The following is a 19272-nucleotide window of genomic DNA, read 5'->3' as shown; positions in this document are numbered from 1 at the left end:
ACCCTCTGGCCAGTCTCCTCATTTTGAAGATTTGTTGAGCGCCGACTGCTTGACATTCACAGGTATGAGATCACTGAGGGCCGGGCACATAGTAGGTGCCCAATAAATGGTTATGGAAGGAATGACTGCGTGCACGCGCGAGGGGACTCGGGGTTGCCCAGAGCCCGGCAGGAGAGCCCCGGTGGTCCTGCGAGGCGCGTCCCGGCAAGCAGCCCCGGGCGGGGGCGGGGGCGCCCTGTAGAGCGGCCCGGGCTCCCGCCCCCCGCCCCGCGCGCGGGCCCGTCGCGGCCAGCCCGGCCGGCGGGAGCCGCCCGCGGGCGGCACTGGGCATGCTCAGACGGCGGCCAGGTCGCGCCGCGAGCGAGCTTCCGCGCCGCCCGCACGCGCGACGTACCTGGGCGCCCCGCGCCCCCGGATGCTGCAGGTACGGACCGGCGTGACCCCAGCGGGTCGGGGGCAGGGTGCGGGGTGATCAAGGGCCGGGGTCGCTCTCGGCGCCGCCCCGCCCCCACCCGTCCCCAGGAGCGTGGCGAACGCGCGGGCGGGCTGGCGGACGCCGCGGCCCCGGGGTCCCGGTGCCACGTCGGGGCAGGGAGGGGGCGCCCCTCCTGCGCTCACCTGGCGGGGTCGGGGCGGGAGGGAACAGGCCGGGCCGGGTGGGGCTCGCTCCGGAGCAGGCTCCGGGACGCGGCGGCGGCGGCGGCGGCGGCGGCGGCAGCGAGGCGTGGGCGTGCGCTCCGACCCGGGCTGGGGCGGACGCGACCCGCGGAGCTAGCGCAGCCCGTGACTCCGGAGGGCCCAGCGCCACCGCGACCCAGGTCCTCGGCGCCGAGGGGGCGCACTGCCCGCGGGGCGGCCAGAGCTTCTCGGCTCCCAGGGCGAATCCGCCTCTCGGTTTTCAAAGATGGCATTTCCTGGGCCTGGCACGAACTCCAGTGCCAATAAATCCTCCCTGTTCTGCGGGCGATATGGAATGATTTATCAGGTACCTGCGGTGAGACAGCTGCAGTAGGGGAGTGTATGTGGGTGCTCCCTGCCCCCCGGAAATTCCCATTTTCAGCAACCTAAAGTTACTGAGAAGTTGCTATTGCCTTAAAAATTCATGGGAAGTTGAGACAACTTGACACCTGGGTTTTCCGAGGTGGTGGAAAGAGCTTGTGACTTGGAAACTGGAGACCTCCGATCAACTTGGGCACCCCCTTAGGCAGCTGGTGACCTTGGGCGAGTTGTTTAACTTCTCTGATGCTCAATTTCCTCCCCTGCAAACTACCGGTAATAATGCCCACCTTACTGGATTGTTGGGTGGATTAAGTGGGATAAATTATGTGGAGGTGTTTGGCACCGTGCCCGGCAGAAAGCAGGCCAGCAGTTGGCGTGATGTGAATTTAATTCGTTTAGAGACCCTCGTGACTCCCATTTCACCAGGAAATTAGAATTACGAAAGCATCTTCAGGGCCTAGTGGCAGAATGACAGACCCTGTCCTTGTGCCCTGGAGAACTTCTACCGAAGTCAAGGGCTTTGGAAAAACAATTTAGCCGAATTGTAATTGGAGAGCATCTTCTTTAAAAGCAGTTTTATACATTCAGAAACTCCAGAAGTTGGCAGTTCAGCTTTCCTTACAAAAGAGCTGTTTTGTGTGATGATCCATCTTGCAAATGTTTAAGCAGATGGTGCTTTTTGAAAGTAAAACCTGGTTAGGAAGGTTTCTGTTTCAAAAAGCTTCTAGACCCAACTTTAAGTGATTGTTTAGACCAGGGTTTCTTAATCTCATGGCTGGGATTAGTTAATTCTTTGTTGTAGGGCCTATCCTATACATTGGAAGATATTTAGCAGCATCCGTGGTCTCTACCCAGTAGATTCCAGTAACCATCCCTTTCCCTCTTTCAGTTGAACCAACCAAAAATGCCTCCAGACATGGCCAGGTGTTCTCGGGGGGTCCAAATATCCCAAATATCTTTAGAACCTCTGCTGCTTTCTGTCATTAGCTTATCCACGTGGTCTGAGAGTTTCATCTTCTGTTTGTACTGTAGTAACTGACTTTTGTATAGCTTTATAAAACTGCACAGAGACCATCCACATGCATCAACTCATTTAATTTTTACAACTCCCTGTTGAGGCTGGTGCTATTCCCATCTTACAGGTGAAATCGAGGCTTTGAGCAGTCGATTACACATTATGTGGTATAGCTGCCTCACAACTCAGGTGTTCTGGTTCCACGGGCAGGTCTTTTTCTTCTGTATCAAGCTTGCCCTTTATGGTGTGGAGACTTTCAAATAGATGACTTTCCTGATGATTAAATCAAGATGTAAAATAGGCTGGAAGCTGGAAACCTTTCTGAGATTGACTAGTTGAACGTTAACAATAGTAGGCTATTATCTGACAGAGAGTAGGTCGTTCTAGTTAAATATTCTAGTTTATAGTGAGCGCCCATAAATCCCACGTACAGTTAATGGAATACCAATTTGCAGAGAATTAGAGTAGAATAAAACGTGCCTAATACTCTATATTGATCCTGAGCTGTCTCTGGTGACTTGCCATCTCCTAAAACCGACTCTTATATGCAAATTAGACATTAGCTGGAGAATGTAAAAGGTCAAGTTACTGAAGGCATTTCAGAGTAGCTCAGGCATTCTGTTCTGTATGGCAGTGCAGTGCTGGGCATGGGGGATGCAGAGTTGGCCAGTGGACCCCAATGAGCTTCACCAGGGTGCCTGGGGGAACTTCTCTGCCTGGTCAGGCCAGACACAATAGAAGGCTTCAGGGACAGCTTGGGGCAGGAAACAGAACCTAAGTTAACACATAGTCAGATTCAGGGTCCCACACTGCTTCACCCCTCCTGTGTCTGAGCCCTCCTTTCTGCATTTTGTCATAGAGATGTATGTATCCTGGTAGCTTTTAACTTCTGGTCAGAGACAAATCTTATCCCTGGAAGAAGTTGGGGTTCCAGGCTGGTAAATGGTCTGAGGAGATTGATTGTTGACTGTGAACTAGAAGGTTTCACATACATTGTTTCATTTCAGTGCCCTCCCTCTCCCTCTCTTGCAGTTAAGGAAACTGAGCTAGCAAAGGTAGTGTGGGGCCAGGAGCAACAGGGATGAATTGTGACCTTGTGAACCTCAGGTCCAGGCCCACGGAGGGATTCTGTTTTCTAAAATAGACAATGTCCATCAGAGGGGCTTGGCTTTGGGGATTGGAGGGAACAGGACATGTGGCACCCTACCTCCTCCTAACCCTCAGCGTGGTGGCAGGCTGGGAAGGGACCAGCAATGTGTGGTCCCTCCCTCTCTATCTAGGAGAGTGCCTGTTGACCGTAATCCCAGTGCTGACCTTCCTTCCACCAGACAGTGGTTCCTGGACAGCAGGGCCGACCCCCATTCTTCTCTTCCCAGGGTCTGTTGCAGGAGCTGGAATGCCTAAGGCACTTACCCTGACGGTGACAGGCTGGTGGGGGCGGGGCAGCCTGCTGGTGTTCTTCCCAAGCCTCCGCTCTTCTCACCGACTCTAATAGGGATGGGACAGGACCTGGTCAGTGTCCACACTGCTCTGGTCTGGGTCTCAGAAACTACAGGCTCTGATGTCACAGGTGTCGCCTTTCGTCTGCCTTAGGGGGCACTAAAGGGAGTACTTGGTAGGCCCCTGGCTGCAATCAGATCAGGTCATGGATTCCAAGACCCACAGATCTTGCATCACACAACTTCTGGTTGTGCCTCCAGTGAAGACCAGCTGTGAGCACAGATTTAACAGCAAATTCAGACAATTACTGAGTCTATACCATGTGTCCAGCACTAGGGTTATGGAGATGAAATCTGAACACATCTTGGAAGGATTCATGGCAGAATTAGGAAGACAGTGACATTTGCGTGTGTGTGAGTGTGTGCGATCTGTCCATCTATCATCTGATAACTGCTTTAAAAGACGCTAAAGCCAGATGCAAGAGAGACCGGTGGAGGCAACCACTCATTCTGATGGGCATCAAGGAATGTCGTAGGGAGTAGCTGGCATTTGAATTCAGCCTTGAAGGTAGAAAAAGATGGCATTCAGGGGCAGACAGAACAGCAGGTGCAAACGCTCAGAGGCGTGAAGAGAGCGTGTGTATTTCAGTAGTGGCGACTCTTCCCCAGGTCCTGCCTTCTGAGCTTGGCTCATGCAGGACCCACTCACCTCCTGTGTTAGGGTACTCCTCCATCTCTGCTGGGGGCCTAGCCTCCCGCAACCCAGGAGTAAGTGCCCATTCTCCTTCTTTTCCCCCCAGGTAGGAGTGACACCTCTGGGTTGTCTCTGAGGCCTAAGCACTTTCTGCCAGGATGCCTCTGGTTTTATTCATCACTAATATGGCACTTCCTGGCTTCCAGGCACTGCTCCTGAATGCTTTCCAAATATTAACTCATTCATTTAATTCTCGTGGCAACCCCCCGGGCCCATGTTGCCTCTCCAGGTGGGGGCCGCTTGGTAGGTAGGTGGGCAGAGCTCATAGCCCCGGTCTGTGTCCCTCTGTGGGTGATGTTCTGATTGTACAGCTTCTGGCGACGCTTCACACCAGCGTGCTGGGAAACAGCCGAGTCTGTGAGCTGTGGTGGAGTGCTGACGGCCATGGATTTTTCTCCCTGACCCCGTTTCCTTCAGGTGGCCTGCGGGGCTCCGCTGACTACACTTTCTGAATCAAAGATTGGGATCTGTCGTCTGAAAAAGAATGTTTGTGCTGCTTTTTTGTGCAAGAGGAGGCCTGGGAGGTGTTGTTTGGGTACTGAGAGAGTGGAATTTTTGAGACATTTCAATGGTTTATGTGGAAAGTTAGGACAGAGGATTTGAAATTGGGATAGTCCTGGAAAATTCAGGTCCCATGATTTACTGTCAGGATACACAAGCTTTTAGTAAATATTTAAGCAGTGTGTAGTTTGGAGTGAATTTTCTGTACTGAGCCCACTGGAGCCTCAAAAGGGAATAAACAGTCCCTTTCAGCCATAGACTCCTGCGATTTCCTACCAGCCCCAGTTCACAGATGGGGTGAGAAAGCTGAGGCTCAGAGAGATGAAATGATTACCTGAAGGGCACAGTGCTCCTAAGTAGGACAGCCAAGATTTGAACCCACGTCGGTCCCTGGACAAATCATTTAACTGTAAGGATAGTAACAGAACCTGTTTCCTTTAAATGGACCATTTTAGAGGAGCTAATGACCGAAAACTCACTAAGGCAGGACTTGGCACAGAAAAGGGGGTCCCCTCCCTTTGTGGTCAGGCCTCTGGCCCGCCAGACAAGCACTCTGTTTGGCATTCGGTGCCGAGAGTCGCTGTGGCTGTGTGGCGGTCCATTCCCAAGGCAGGGCTTCAGGTCCTAGCCCTTAGACCTAAAGGGACGTTCCAAGGGCAGGGTCCAGTACAAGAGAAAGGCTGGGGCCAGCTGGATGGGTGCTGTGTTGGTTACAGGCACTGGTCTGACATGGGGAGTGGGATGTGAAGACCTAGCCCCTGTACCTCACTTCCTTCAGGTGAGTCAGCCTCGGTCTAGACCTGAGAGGTTCTTGGTGAGAGAGGTGGCAACCAAGCAACCAGCTGTGTCATCTGTCCCTTGATCCTAACCACTGGTGGGCCTGGAGAGGAGATGATGACAGCCTGAGCCCAGACCTGGCCCACTTGGCTCCCCCGGCCCCCATCCCCTTCACCAGTCCCCTCCCCTGGTCTAGTTATCAAATTCATACATGGTTGTTGTAGAAAATTAAAGTGTCAGGGATGAGAAGAAAAGTCAGGGGCTATGAGAGCCTGGAACCTTCTTTCCCTCCTTCCCAGTTAACTCATGTTTTGGGCTTTGTTCCCTTATTGCAATGCCTTCTCTCACCTTCCTGATGTGGTAACACTGCCTGCTGTAAACGCTCCTGCCACCAGATGCTCTCCTCTTACAGCACTTTTCACAGGTGCAGTTTTGCAGTTAATCAGTGTAATTATTTGTGTTAGTACCTGTCTCCACAGCTGTGAGATTTCCGAAGTCAGTCTTTCTTTAAAAAAAAAACACCAAACTTCCTCTTAGACTTGTTTTTTACTTTTAACTTTTTATTTTGACCTCATTCAGACACAGAAGAGTTCCAAGAATAGAACAAAGAACTCCCATATACCCTTTACCCAGATTCCCCAAAAGCTACCATTTTATCCCATTCACATTATCCTTCTATGTATACGTATTTTTTCCTGAACCATTTAAGGATTCTGTGTAGACCCTTCCTTTCCCCAGAAATACTTCAGTGTATTTCCAAAAACGATAACTCCTATATAACTACAGTGCAATCTTTAGAATCAAGAAATCAATATAGACCTTAGTCGGTTGTCATGATAGTGTCCTTTGTAGCAAAGAAAACCCCAGATCATGAATTGCATATGGTTGTCATGGCTCTTTAGTCTCCTTTAAACTGAGACAGTTTCCTCAGCCTGTCTTTGTCCTTCATGGTCTTGACAGTTTGGGGAGAGTACAGGCCAGTTATTTTGTAGAATGCCCCTCTCTATGACTCGGTCTGTCTTAACCCACCATTGTGTCTCCCATGCCATCGACACATCAAATACACTCAGGAAATATTTGTTGAATGAACAGGTGGTAAGATGGAAGGAGCTGGAAGGGAAAAAGTCAGCAGGTTTTCTAGTTTCCCCCACTCCCACTCCTTTTCCTGCTGAAAGATTTGTTATTTAGTGGCAATCATACTGTTTTTCGGTTTGAATCCTGCTGTTTTTATAATACCACTTTCCTGGAAAAGGGGCTTCCTCAGGGGGATATAAGCAGACACCGGGTGATGGCTCGGCAGGGATGCTGGAGAGGAGAATGGAACATTAGATAGATGAGGGGCAAGACTAGGCCTGGAGGTCCCTCCCAATGATAAGAGGCTTTCTCTAACGGGGACTCTAACTTTGCAGGCTTAGGGGGCCAAGAATAGGGCGACTAGAAAGCATCATCCCAACCAGAACATTTTGAGAATAAAAGGGGCAGCTATTAATAATTGCATCTAATCAACCTGCCTCAGCTGGGGACTGCCCTAGGCGAATGAGGGAGTGTGATCACCCCACACAAATGTGCTCTGACGGTGGAGGTCGTGCAGGTGGATCAGGAGAACCCTCTGGCACTAGGAATCCCCTAACTGGATACAGACAAAACTCATCTCCTTGGCGTTGCCTGCCGGTTCCATGTTCATGGCTTTGGTCCCCTCTGTGCTTGCACTCCTTTGGCATGCCCCTCCCTCCCCAGCTTTGCTCCTGCCACACCAGCCTTCTTTCAGCGCTCCCCTCACCTGCTTCTTGCCACGGGGACTATGAGAGCCTGGATAGTCACTTATGTACCCTGGATGTAGGAGGAGGGGTGGGGTCTGTGATAGATACCCAAGGGGGACAAACAAGCCAGCTGTGCTTCCCACTGACCAAATGCAAATGGCGTGTAAGAGCTGGGGTGTGTGAGGGAGGTGGGACAGGAGACCAGAGTCTCCCCAGACCTTTTCTTCCTTTTTCCCTGGTGCTCACACTTCTTCCTGGCCCATCCTGCACGAACACCCACGTCCTTCTCCCAGCCCTCGTTCCAAGATCAGAACCAAGTCGCTGGCCTTTGGCAGAGGCAGGGAAGCAGGTGGCATTGGAGACCCAGGCAAAGAGGATGGGCATTAGATGACCGGTAGGTGCAGACAGGGAGTTGGATGCAGAGAAACCAGGCAGGAAGCCAGTGTCTAGGAATCCCAGTAACAAGGTCAATAGGGGGCCATTTATCAGGAAGCCTCCATTTGCAATATTGAGTGCCCAGCGTCTCCGGTCAGAGGTGGCAGGCACTGGGGTCCTTATCGTCTGGTGCTTTAACCCGTTTTCTGCCTAGCAAAAAATATCAACCCGACCTTCCTGGGTTAAAAAGTATTGTAGGCTGAAAATCTGAAGGTATAGAGGTGTTTCCTGGGCATCCTGGTCATGTGGACTTCATGAACACAGTCCAGTGCAGTCCAGGATTTTTATAACTAGGCATCGGTGGCTTTATTGGAAAAGCCAGTTAGCAAAGGAGTGTTCAAGACACTAGCACTTACTAAACTCTGGAAAGGTTTTCTAGTTAACTGTTATGTTTTACTGGTTTAAAATGTTCTTACTCCCCACAAGGCAGAGCTGTGTAAGAGCATTTAGTTGGAGGTCACTTTTTACAGGACAGAAAGCATCACACAGTGTCAGAACTGGAAGGATCCTCAGAAGAACCTTTTCCAGCTCTTTTTACAGATGGGGAAGCCAGGCCCTGAAAGGGGTGTGGCGTGTTCCAGGTCATATAGGTCACAAAGCAGGGGCTGGTACGCATGTTGTACAGTTTCAAACCCCCAGATCATAGGTGTGTTTTCTAGATCTCATCTAAGGAAGTTTATTAGATGGACTGTATATTTCTATAATTTTGTTAACATCCTTTAGCATTTCTCTTAACTGTAGAAATAGTTGTATTGACATTGAAGCGGTTATGCATTTCTTGCTCTTTTACATAGAAGTTGCTAGGCTGATTTTTTTTTTTTAAATTTCGTATAGAAAAGGTGACATATACCTTCTGTTGAATTTCTATAAAGGCATTCCTCAAATATTGTGGGTTTGGTTCCAGACACCACAATAAATTGAGTGTTGCAATAACGCAAGTCGTGATCTTTTCGCTGGTGGAGGGTCTTGCCTTCAGTTTGTGAAATACACAACACCAGTGAAGCGCAATCAAGCGAAGGATGCGTGTGTTCTGTGCCAGTGTTTCTCCAACTTGAGCACATCAGAATCATCTGTGAAAACGCAGGCTGCTAGGCTCCGCTCCCAGAGTTTCTGATTCTGTGGATCTGACTCAGACTCTCAGGTGGGGCCTGAAAAATGTGCGTTTCTCCTGAGCTCCCCAGTGATGCTGCAGGTCCAGACAGGGGGAATCACCTTCTGAGGATCGCCGCCCCAGGCGCAGCGATCGCGTCAGGCAGTGTGCGCTGCGCTGCGCAGCTCGCCAGGCCCTCCCTGCTGTCCAGCCAGCATCCCGTCCTCCCTCGTTACTCCCACACCAGCCAACCTGACCCTTGCACTATTTCCAGGTCCCCTACCTGTTGTCCCGGCCTCTCCAGATGACCCCACCGCCTGTGGCCCTGAGATGCTCAAGGCTGTCTGGTGGGAGCCTCGTCACCTTGACTCCTCCTTCATGTTCTGGCTCCTCTCCTCTCCTTCCTTTCCTCCAGTCTGAGAAAAGGCGTGTCTTGTGGCTCAAGCTTCCTTCTCCACTTAACCGTTGAAGATTGTCATCACATCACATGACGGGGGAAAAGCCTTCTCTAAGCCTGGCCTCACCTTTAGATCACCACCCGATTACTCCCTTCCCTTTCACTGCCAAGCCTTCTGGAGAATAGTCTGCAGTCACTGGAAAAGATTTGCTGTCACCTGTTTTGACACAGTTCAATTCCAGGTGTTCACATTTTCTATACCTATAATGAAAGAAAGACAATTTTTTTTAATTGTGGTAGAATACACAATGTAAAATTCACTCTCTTAACCATGTTGACGTGTATAGTTCAGTGATATTATGTACAGTCACACTGTAGTGCTGCCGTCACCACCGTGCAGCCCAGAACTCTGCATCTTGCACAACTGAAACTCTGAACACATCAAACGCTAACTCCCCATTTGCCTCTCCCCCAGCCCCGGCAACTACCCTTCTACTTTCTGTTTCTGAATTTGACTACTGTGGGTACCTATTATACGTAGAATCATCCAGCATTTGTCTTTTCGTGATTGTCATGTTTCACTTAGCATAATGTCCTCCAGGTTCATCCATGCTGTAGCATGTGTCAGAATTTCCTTTCTTTTTAAGGCTGAATAATATTCTATTGAATGTACATACCACATTTTGCTTATTCATTCAGGAGTCCGTGAACACTTGGGTTGCTTCCAGCTTTTGACTATTGCAAATAATGCTGCTACAAACAAGGGTGTATGGGAAGACATAATACTGATGAAAAAGAACGAGTAATATCAGGTTGGATGTGTAGGTATCTGTATGTCAGTCTTGGCTTTATCTGCCCATGCCTGCTCTAGCCTGCTGTCCCCATTCTTCTCCACGTGCCTCTCGACCAACACTGCCCATGCTGTGGTGGCCAGGGATCGCTCACTTGTCAGGACTAGTGGCCGGTTTGGTCTGTGCAGCTGGCTTGTCGCCCTCTCTCATGCCAGGGCCTCTGGTGCAGCTTCTCTCCTGCCTCCCTGCCCGCCTTGGCTCATCCCTCTGCTCTCCATTCCTTTTATCTTCTTACTGTCCTGCAGGCTTTCCTGGGTGAACTCACCTGATCCCATTGTCAGGTCTGTCTCCAGCCTGGTCGTCTCTGGGCAGTTCAGGTCCTATGTCTATCACATCTGCCCGCCTCCCCCTTAGTATCCTCAGGTCCCTCCACTGTACATTCAAAGCAGGGCTCAGCACCTTCTTCCTGAAAAACGCCCTCTCCATCATCATCACAGTCTTCAGCTTAGGAACCCCAGGGTCACACTTCACTCACCCCCACACCTGCACCAGGCAGATCTGCCCATCGTACCTGAGAAATCCTTCCCCCAGCCTGCCCTCTTTTCCACCCCCGCTAAAACTGGGTTAGTTCCTGAACTTCTCCCATTTGCCTCCCCTTTCGCTTACTGTCCCCAAAAGGCCCCTCCTGCCTCTGCCTCCTTTACATTGCCACCAGAAGGTGTCCCCTACAAAAATACATAAGATCCCTTCCCTCTCTGCAGGTTCCATGTACCTGGCTCCATCTGTTCTTGCTTTACCCCCTCTCTACCCCGGACTCCACACACTATATGCTCTAAGCCAGGGCTTCCCTAGCTTTAGTGTTAGAATGCAGATTCTGATTCTTGGGGTCTAACAAGTTCCCAGGTGGTGTTGAGACTCTGGTCCACAGACCACATGTTGAATAGCCAGACGCTAGAATAGATCTGTGTTTCACAAAGTTCTACCGACATATTTTCAATCTATAAATAATGCAAGAATTGAAAACTTTTGTGTTGTAATTTTAACGTCTTCTGTTTTAAACAAAGTTAATCTTAAAATTTTCAGTCCTTAAGGCAGATTCGTTGTTGCAGTGAGTATCTGCTACTGCAAGACATTTTAAAGGACTAAGAAATACCTGTTTCTTAAAAATTACCAAATAGGTCCAGGTGCACGAATGTTGGGGGTGGAGGGGTCGTGAATGTTTTCCCTTTAAAGGGGTACATACTCAGGGTCGGCTTCTCCAGGGCAGACGCCCCTTACTCTGTTCTACCCCCAGGGCCCAGCTGGGCCTCCTTAGGGTGTTTGGCTGAAGGGGACGGTGCGTCTCAGGACTTCCTCCAGGAGATGAGTGTGGAAACTGATGCTTTGATGTGAGAAGACTGGGTTGGAGGGGAGCCCTTTGGGGGAAGGTGCTTCCAATCGCAGGAGAGGAGGGAAAAGGTTCCTGGCAGCTGGACCTCGGTGAGGGGCACTGTAAAGCCCTTTTAATGAGTTTTTTTTTTTTTAGTTTTAGGTGTGCAAAACAATGTAATAGACATTTATCATTTGTATCCCTCACACGGTGACAACCCCCCTCCCCCAATCTACTACATCGCGTATAGCTGTTACATTTCCACTGTTTATTCCTAATGTTGTATTCTGCTTCTTGTAACTACACACACACACACACATAAAATTGTAGTTGACATTCATTATTGTTCAGCTTCAGCTGCAGGTGTACAGTGCAGTGATCAGGCATCTACCTCATCCCTGAGGTGGTCTCTCTAATGAGACAAGTGTCCGTCGGATACCCTACAAAATCTTTACAACATTATTGACTACATTCCCCAAATTTGGGGAACACAATGACTTTTAATAAGGCTTTGCTATGGTGATTTCCCTGAGAGCTAGGCTTTGGTCTGGGATTGCAGAGGGGGCCGGGTCATGGAGGGCAGTACAGAACCAAGTGTACCTGGGAGAATCTGACTGCGTTTGACGCACCAGGAGGGTCCGAGAAGCAAGTCCCAAATGGTGAAGGATCATGGTCGTCGGGCCGAGGGGATGGGGTGGATGTCAGGGAAAGGTGTGGCCGCTTTTAACCAGCCTGCTCTGAAAACTGCGTTACCTCCCGTTCCCCCATACGTCCAAGCTCTTTAGTCTGCCGCTGAAGGGATTCAGGGTCTGCCTCCCACTTGCTCTCGACTCCTTTTCTCCCTCATTTCTAGGTCCTGGCCAAGTGACTGTTTCCTACATAAAATGCAGCTGTTCTTGCTCAGCTCCTGGCCTCCTTGCACAGAATTTTCTCTGCGAGGCCGTGGTGTTAATTGTTACCTATCGGTGCAGGTTGTAAGCTTGGGGTCACCTCCAGAACCCCCCGCTGCCACTCACTCTGTGACCCCAGCTGAACCTCCTAACATCTTGGTTTCCTCGTCTTCACACTCGGAATGACAGGTATGTCCGCCTCACAGGTCAAGTTCCATAATGACAAGCCCTTCTCCTGGTGGCATATGATAACTACTCAGGAAGTGCTTATCATCCGTCACTGCTTGCCATCTGTCCCTCTCAGTAAGCTTGACAGAAGGACCAGACTGTGACATTTGTCCACAGGTGGAGCCGGAGGTCCCAGAGATGGAGAGATCTGTGCTTTGTGTGTGCTGCCCTGGGCAGGTGGGGGCTGAGGTGGTGCCGCCGTGGGGAGAATGGGGTGTGAGGGTCATCGGAGTTGAAGAGGAGGAAGCGAAGGCCTAGAGGGACTTGATGTGGGGTGGAAAGCAGAGCCTCTCAAACTTGAATGTGCATACAGATGACTGAGATTCTGCGTTTTTAACAAGCACTGGGCTGATGCCGTTGGACCCACTGTGAGCGGCAGTGATCCAGAACGTGATTTATGGTGGAGAGACTCATGGAGAAGAGGGTGTAGAAAAGGCACAAGTACACAGGTACAACCACACAGCTCTCTGCCTGGCTTCATGGAGATAGTTTGGAGTCACAGGTGTACACAGGTGTCTGGAGTCTGGCAGGTGAGATTGGAATCAGATTGTGGATGATAACAGATAGGGGCAGTAGGGGCCCTGGAGGGCTTCGGGATAAGCATTGGGTAATTTGATTTTGCTGTTTGATACTCCATCCTCTGAGGTCCAGCTTTGCCATCGGAATCCACTGAGGAGCTGTTTTCTTCTGTCGGGGTAGCTGTGTCACACTCCAGACAAGGCCCCAGCAGCCAGTGGTGCTTCCTGTCTTCACAGCACTTAGCACGCTGAGAGATGGTGATTCATGCATCTCTCTGACCAGCCTGTGAGTTCCCAGAGGGCAGGGGCCTGACATAGCCTGTTACCTCTGAACCCCAGCACCTGCCACGGAGCCTGGCAGCAGTTGGTACTCATTAAATGCCTGAGGCATCATAGAGAGGGATGAATGCAGAAAGTTCATGAAGGAAGAATGTGTAAAGCCCTGTGACTAAAAGACAGCACTGAGAGCCAAGCACTGAGCTGGGTGTCTGGGAGAGTGTTGGTGTGAATGGGGGAAGATGGCTTAAGGAGTCAGCAGGACCTCAAGTAAAAATGCTGGGAAGACTTGAGAAGATAGAGTGGGGAGTCGGGAAGGGTGAGTGCTGGGGAACAGATTTGGGCATCAACTCTGAGGAGTGCCACTGGGGCTGTGAGTTCTCTGAAGGAGTGGAGGAGTCAGTGGGGAAATGGGAACTTCAACCGCGAACCCATTGTGGTGTTCTAAGATGCAAGGGCACAGCTGCTTTTCTTCCGCTTCCAGGAGAGAACGTGCCCAGATTTAGGCAGATGGAGGATAAAGAATTTCGGCTTCACCAGGCTGGGTGGAGCCAGCAGGTTGGGGCCCCCATGGCAGGGTCTAGAGCTGTCACACTCACAGTCGTGACATTTAACCTCCATCTCAGAAGAGCTCTGTGAGGTGGGTGCCATGAGCACCCTGAGGCTCAGATGCCCTGTGAGGGGGGGTCAACCTCATTTTGCAGAGGGGGAAATGGAGTCTCAGAGAGGTTCAGTATCTTGCCCATACCACAGCCACAGAGCTGGGAAGTGGAGGAGTCAGGCCTGGACTGGGGTCTCTGGGCCAGGAGAGTGTCAGGTGGCGTAGCCCAGCTTCGGAGTTGGGTTTCTAGGGAAGGAGTGGTTGCAGGTATGGTACAAGGCCGGAGCTGTGGCAGGGTTGGGAGGGCTGTTGGTGCCAGGTGCAAGCTGCAGAAGAGGAAGCAGGATCATGTGAACGCAGAAACGGGAGAAGAGAGTCAGAGAGTCAGGGGACAAGTTGAAGCAGTTACATACTCCGGGTACCAATAAAACATCAAGCGACAACATTTTTTAAAGTTCTGTGCATTTGATTTTCTTAACTCATTGCTCAGACAATTTAGGAAATACAGAAAGACTGAAAGGATAGAAAAGCTAACAATTATATTTTCATGTTCTTGTGAGTTCCCTTATAGTTGTGGTCATACTGTAGATACAATTTTTACAATGATTTTATGGCCAGCATTTTTTACTTAATATTCTAATCATTCTCCATGTCATTATGAAGTCTTCATGGGTGTCCTGTGGCTATTTTGTGATTTACTTACCTGGCCTTCTAAAGTTGGAAATTCACTTTTTTGGTAGTAATTTTCAACGTTATAAACGTCTCTGGGTATATCATGACAGGAGGTTCCCAGAAATGGAATTACTCAGTCACGCCACCTCCCAGCATGGCTGGAATGATTAGGAGCGCTGATTCAAGCCTTCTAAAAGTGCCGATGTAAGCCCTATGTACAGTAGTTGTTCGTTCATTTGTGTGTGCATTTCATGAACATTTATTAAGCACCTGTGGGGAAAGACTCCATTCTCTGTGGCCAGGTCAGCAGAGTAACAGCTGCCAGCATTTCGGGCCTAACTGAGACGGGTAGGAGTGTGTGATCACCCACGATGGCCCAGGACCCCAGGACAGCCTCTGGCTTCAGGTCCAGGCAGCGCTCACCTGTGAGTGTGGAGCTGCCTGCCTTCCCCTCTGTACCGCTTAGCGAGATAGTAAACCGTGTGGTGTCCCCCATTTTATCCTTTTAATCCATGCATTCCTCAGATATGTATTGAGCACCTCATGTTTTCCCGACACTGTTCCAGTTGCTAGGGATACAGCAGTTAACTAGAAAGTTCTGCCTTCCAGGAACTTCATTCTCGTAGGAGGTAGTGATGTGGGAATTGGGAGGAAGTGGGCCATAAACAAATGTGATCTGTCCGGTGGTGATAAATGCTAAGAAGCCATTTAAAAGGGAGAGAAGGAGTCACGGGGAGGCCTCGCTGAGCAGAGTCAGGAAGAAAGTAGGGAAGAGAGCAGGTGGAGCATGTCTGAGGGAAGGGTGTTCCAGGCAGAGCGAGCAACTATGGAAACCTGAGGTGGGAACGGGCTGGGTGCGACCCAGGAACAGGAAACGGGGCAGTGTGGCTGGAGCAGAGAGAGCCGGTGGGGTGCTGGTGAGCAGGGCAGGGAGTTTCCTGTGGACCCGAAGATCTACGAGGACCCAGGCTTTGGCTTTTGTTGCTGGTTTTGGAGCCAGAAGGCGACTCCTCCCCTTGGAAGGAACAGGACTAATCTCATACCTTTTTGTTGCTTATCTGCAGTGAGGGATCACTGAGGCCTGTGTTCGGTGGGGAAAGCCCTGGGAGTTGAAGTCCAGGATTTGGGAAGTCACTGCCTCCGTCTGCCCTTCAGTGTCCTCTTTTGTGCAATGAGGGACTTGAACTAGGAGACTGGTAAGGACGTGTTGAGCTTTCCAGGGCTGGGGCCCTCTGCCCTGTCATTAGTTAAGTATGCTCGCTAGATCTCGGATCATTTTAGTTTAAATGATAGGAGTGTATAAATACACTTGTTATGTGTTTAGTTCTTCTATGTTTAGCCTAGTAGATTTACTACCTTGTGACAGCAAGAGTCTTTCAGTCAGTTGGGGGGGTGTTACAGTAGTAATAAGCGCTGGGGGGATGCAGGTTATCCACTCAGCCATCCATTCATCTCAGTTCATTATTGAGCACCTGCTGGGTACCAGGCACTGGGCTGGCTGTGTACACCACAGGGGTGATTTTTAAAAGATCCAGACCCAGACCCTGCCTTCATGAAGTTCACGATCTAGTGCAGTGATGGTAGCTCTGCCCGAAGATCCGGATGGGGAAGGGATCCTGGTCAGGAAAAAACAAGGCAGCCCCCACCTTATATCATGTATAAAAATTAACTCAAAATGGATCAGTGACCTACATTTAAGAGCTAAAGCCATAAACACTTATTAAAAAAAAACATTACGGGTAAATCATCATGACCTTGGATTTAGCAATGAATTCTTAGATATGACACCAAAAGCATGAGCAGCAAGAAAAATAGATAAATTGGACTTCATCAAAATTAAAAAACTTTTGTGCATCAAATGACATTATTAAGAAAGTGAAAACCTACAAAATGGGAGAAAATATTTGCAAGTCATGTATCTGATCATGATTTAACATTCAGAATATATAAAGAACTCCTATAACTCAACAACTCAAATTATGATAACCCAATTAAAAAGTAGGCAGGGGACTTGAAGATATACCGTGTTTCCCCGAAAATAAGACCTAGCCAGACAGTCAGCTCTAGTGCGTCTTTTGGAGCAAAAATTAATATAAGACCTAGTCTTATTTTACTATAATATAAGACCAAGTCTTTATAATATAATATAATACAATACAATATAATACAATATACCAGGTCTTATATTAATTTTTGCTCCAAAAGACGCATTAGAGCTGATTGTCACGCTAGGTCTTATTTTCGGGGAAACACAGTATTTCTTTGAAGATCTACAGGTGCCCAATAAGCACATGAAAAGATGCTCAACATCACTAGTAATTAGGGAAATGCTAATCAACCACAGTGAGCTATCACTTTACAACTAGTAAGATGGCTATTAACAAAAAGTACTGGTGAGGATTGGGAGAAATTGGAAGCCTCTTACGTTGCTGGTGGGAATATAAAATGGTGCAGCTTTTGTAGAAAAGTTTGGTGGTTCCTCAAAAAGCTTAACAGAATTACCATTATGACCCATCAGTCCCACTCCTAGGTATACACCCCAAAATAACTGAAAACAGGCTCAAACAGATGTTCATGCAGCAGTGTGCACTGCAGCACTTATTCACAATAGCCAAGTGGTAGGAACAACCAGGTCCAACAGACGAATGGATAAACAAAATGGTCTGTTCATACAGTGGAATATTACTTGTCCTCAAAAAGGCAATTTTGACACATGCTACAATATGGATGAACCTTGAAGACATTATGCCAAGTGAAATAAGCCAGACACAAAAGGACAAATATTGTATGGTTCTACTTATATGAAATACCTAGCATTTGGCAAATTCATAGAGACAGGAAGTCAAGGTGTCCAGAGGTTGGGGGAGGAAGGGAATGAGGGGTTATTGCTTAATGGGTACAGAGTTTCTGTTTGTGGGTGAAGACAAAGTTGTGGAACTGGGCAGTGGTGATGGTTGCGCAATGTTGTGAATGTAATTAATGCCACTGAATCGTGTACTTAAAATGGTTAAAATGGCAAGTTTTATGTTCTGTTTGTTTTACTGCAATGAAGGAGACCACAGCAAGTAGGCGACGTCTGGGAGAAGTGTGACAGGAAGTGTCAGGAGCCACAGGGCTTGGGTTCTGCTCTGTGCCAGGTCACCTCAGGCATGGTCTTCAGCCTGGTTCTTTCTCCTGATGTGGGAGTCGAATGAGATAATAGGTGTAGAGTATCATGGTTCCTAGAAGATGCCGTCACATGCCCTTTAATTTCATCCTTCCAGTGGAAAAAGTTTCTGCCAGGTAGGAAAGACAGAAAACAGTAAATCTGGTGGTTTTACCCAAATTATCATTTACCTGCTCATTCGTTTTGCCATTATCTTCCAGGTGGTGGTCTAACCCCATCTTTGGTCCTTTTGTCCTAAAGTAGGGCTCAGCTGGCCCCTACTTCACTGACACTTGTGCCTGGCCTTAGTCACGTTCTCCTTCCCTCTCTGGGTTGACTGTGGGTTCTTTTGGAAGTCTGAGCCCTACTAATGAGAAGCCATCCAGACGCCCAGCCATGGCTGGGATTCCACTGGGTGGAATATTGTAAAACCATAACATGCCAGTGAAGTGTTTGATAGTGGGAAAGAGTGGGCTGTATGATTGTATAGACATTGTAAGTACAACTATTTAAAAAAATAGTCTCCAAACAAACAAGACAGTGCTGTTGGTTTTATCTGCCGTGAGCACATCAGAGCGTGCCCTGCGCGGCAGCTGTTCTACTGAGCTGCCCTGTCCTTCTTCCCCTGCAGGGTTAGTTAACCGTCAGGTGGGCAGAGCCAGTTTGTTTATTTCACAGCCATGGAGGTGGATTCTGCACTGGCCAATCACGTCCCGCAGCTGGTTGAAAGGCCCTCAAGGTGTAGATGCTGTGAGGCTATCCTGGATCCTCCTGGGGACCCAGGCTGCTGCCACACCCGCGATGCCTCCCCACTCCCCGAGTTTGTCAGTTTCCCCACCCCTTGACTGGCATGAGATCCTTGGCTGAGAGCTGGCATGTGTGCCCCAGAGGTGAGCGGGCAGGCTCTGGTTGAGCTCAAGTTCATTGAGAAGCCCAGCCTCCCAGGGGCTGTAATGCACCTGGGCCTCCATCCGGAGTCCTTGCAGTTCTGAGATCCCCAGAGGCGGGTGCAGAAGCAGGTGCTTGCTGGTGCCAGAAGGAGAGCTCTGGGTTATGGGGTAGGCGAGGCCCCAAGCCAAACCCAGGGCCTGGCATCAGGAAATGAGGTGGCCCACTCTGCGAATAATTAACCCTGGGGTGGCTGCCTGTTGAGCTGGAAGGGCCTTTAGCCCACGCCTTTTTCAAAAGGGAGAGGAACTCATTCACTATGCTTCTGCAATTCTGAAAGACATGTGTTCCACATCTTAACTTTTCTGAAATCAGCATGATGTCCACAAAATGTACTGTGGATGTACTGTTTCTTTAAAATTGTCTAAAATACCTGTTAAATCGATTGTCATCTTAGAATGGAGGAAATATGGTAATACATACCCAAGTCATTACTCAGGTTTCTGATGTCGCAGAATTAATTAAGAGGGAAAGGTTTCCTGGACCATTTCTGCCCTAAGAGGAAATTGACCAACACGTGAGCTATGGGGAGTGTTTATGAAGATTATCTCAAAGGGTAAGAACATACCTTTAGTCAGTGGGAGACAGTAGTGATTAAGTGGGGCCTTTTCCCCTCCGTGAATCACCTGTAATTCACCTTCTTCCCAGTCATGTGGGCCGGGACTCA

The 19272-nt window shown here is 49.3% G+C and overlaps 1 protein-coding gene across 6 annotated transcripts in view; it reads left to right on the top strand.

The window, feature by feature from the left end:
• The first annotated feature begins 309 nt into the window (after window positions 1-309).
• The window catches only part of PTPN3 (protein tyrosine phosphatase non-receptor type 3), a 97553-nt gene continuing 78590 nt past the window's right edge, over window positions 310-19272 (top strand). Inside the window, exons 1-3 of one of the 6 annotated variants that reach the window (XM_033123453.1) lie at window positions 326-424; window positions 12181-12406; window positions 15577-15708. Coding sequence is in view for 2 of the 6 variants with exons in the window: in XM_033123457.1 (XP_032979348.1) it covers window positions 12400-12406 (7 nt within the window). In the remaining 4 variants the exon portion in view is untranslated. Of the gene's footprint in view, window positions 425-745; window positions 986-12180; window positions 12407-15576; window positions 15709-19272 lie in introns of those variants that run through there. The other 5 variants (XM_033123454.1, XM_033123457.1, XM_033123452.1 and 2 more) reach the window with 5 other exon arrangements.

This window comes from Rhinolophus ferrumequinum, chromosome 12, assembly GCF_004115265.2.
Source record: "Rhinolophus ferrumequinum isolate MPI-CBG mRhiFer1 chromosome 12, mRhiFer1_v1.p, whole genome shotgun sequence".
Taxonomy (NCBI): domain Eukaryota; kingdom Metazoa; phylum Chordata; class Mammalia; order Chiroptera; family Rhinolophidae; genus Rhinolophus; species Rhinolophus ferrumequinum.
This window is presented reverse-complemented; position numbering and strand designations above follow the sequence as displayed.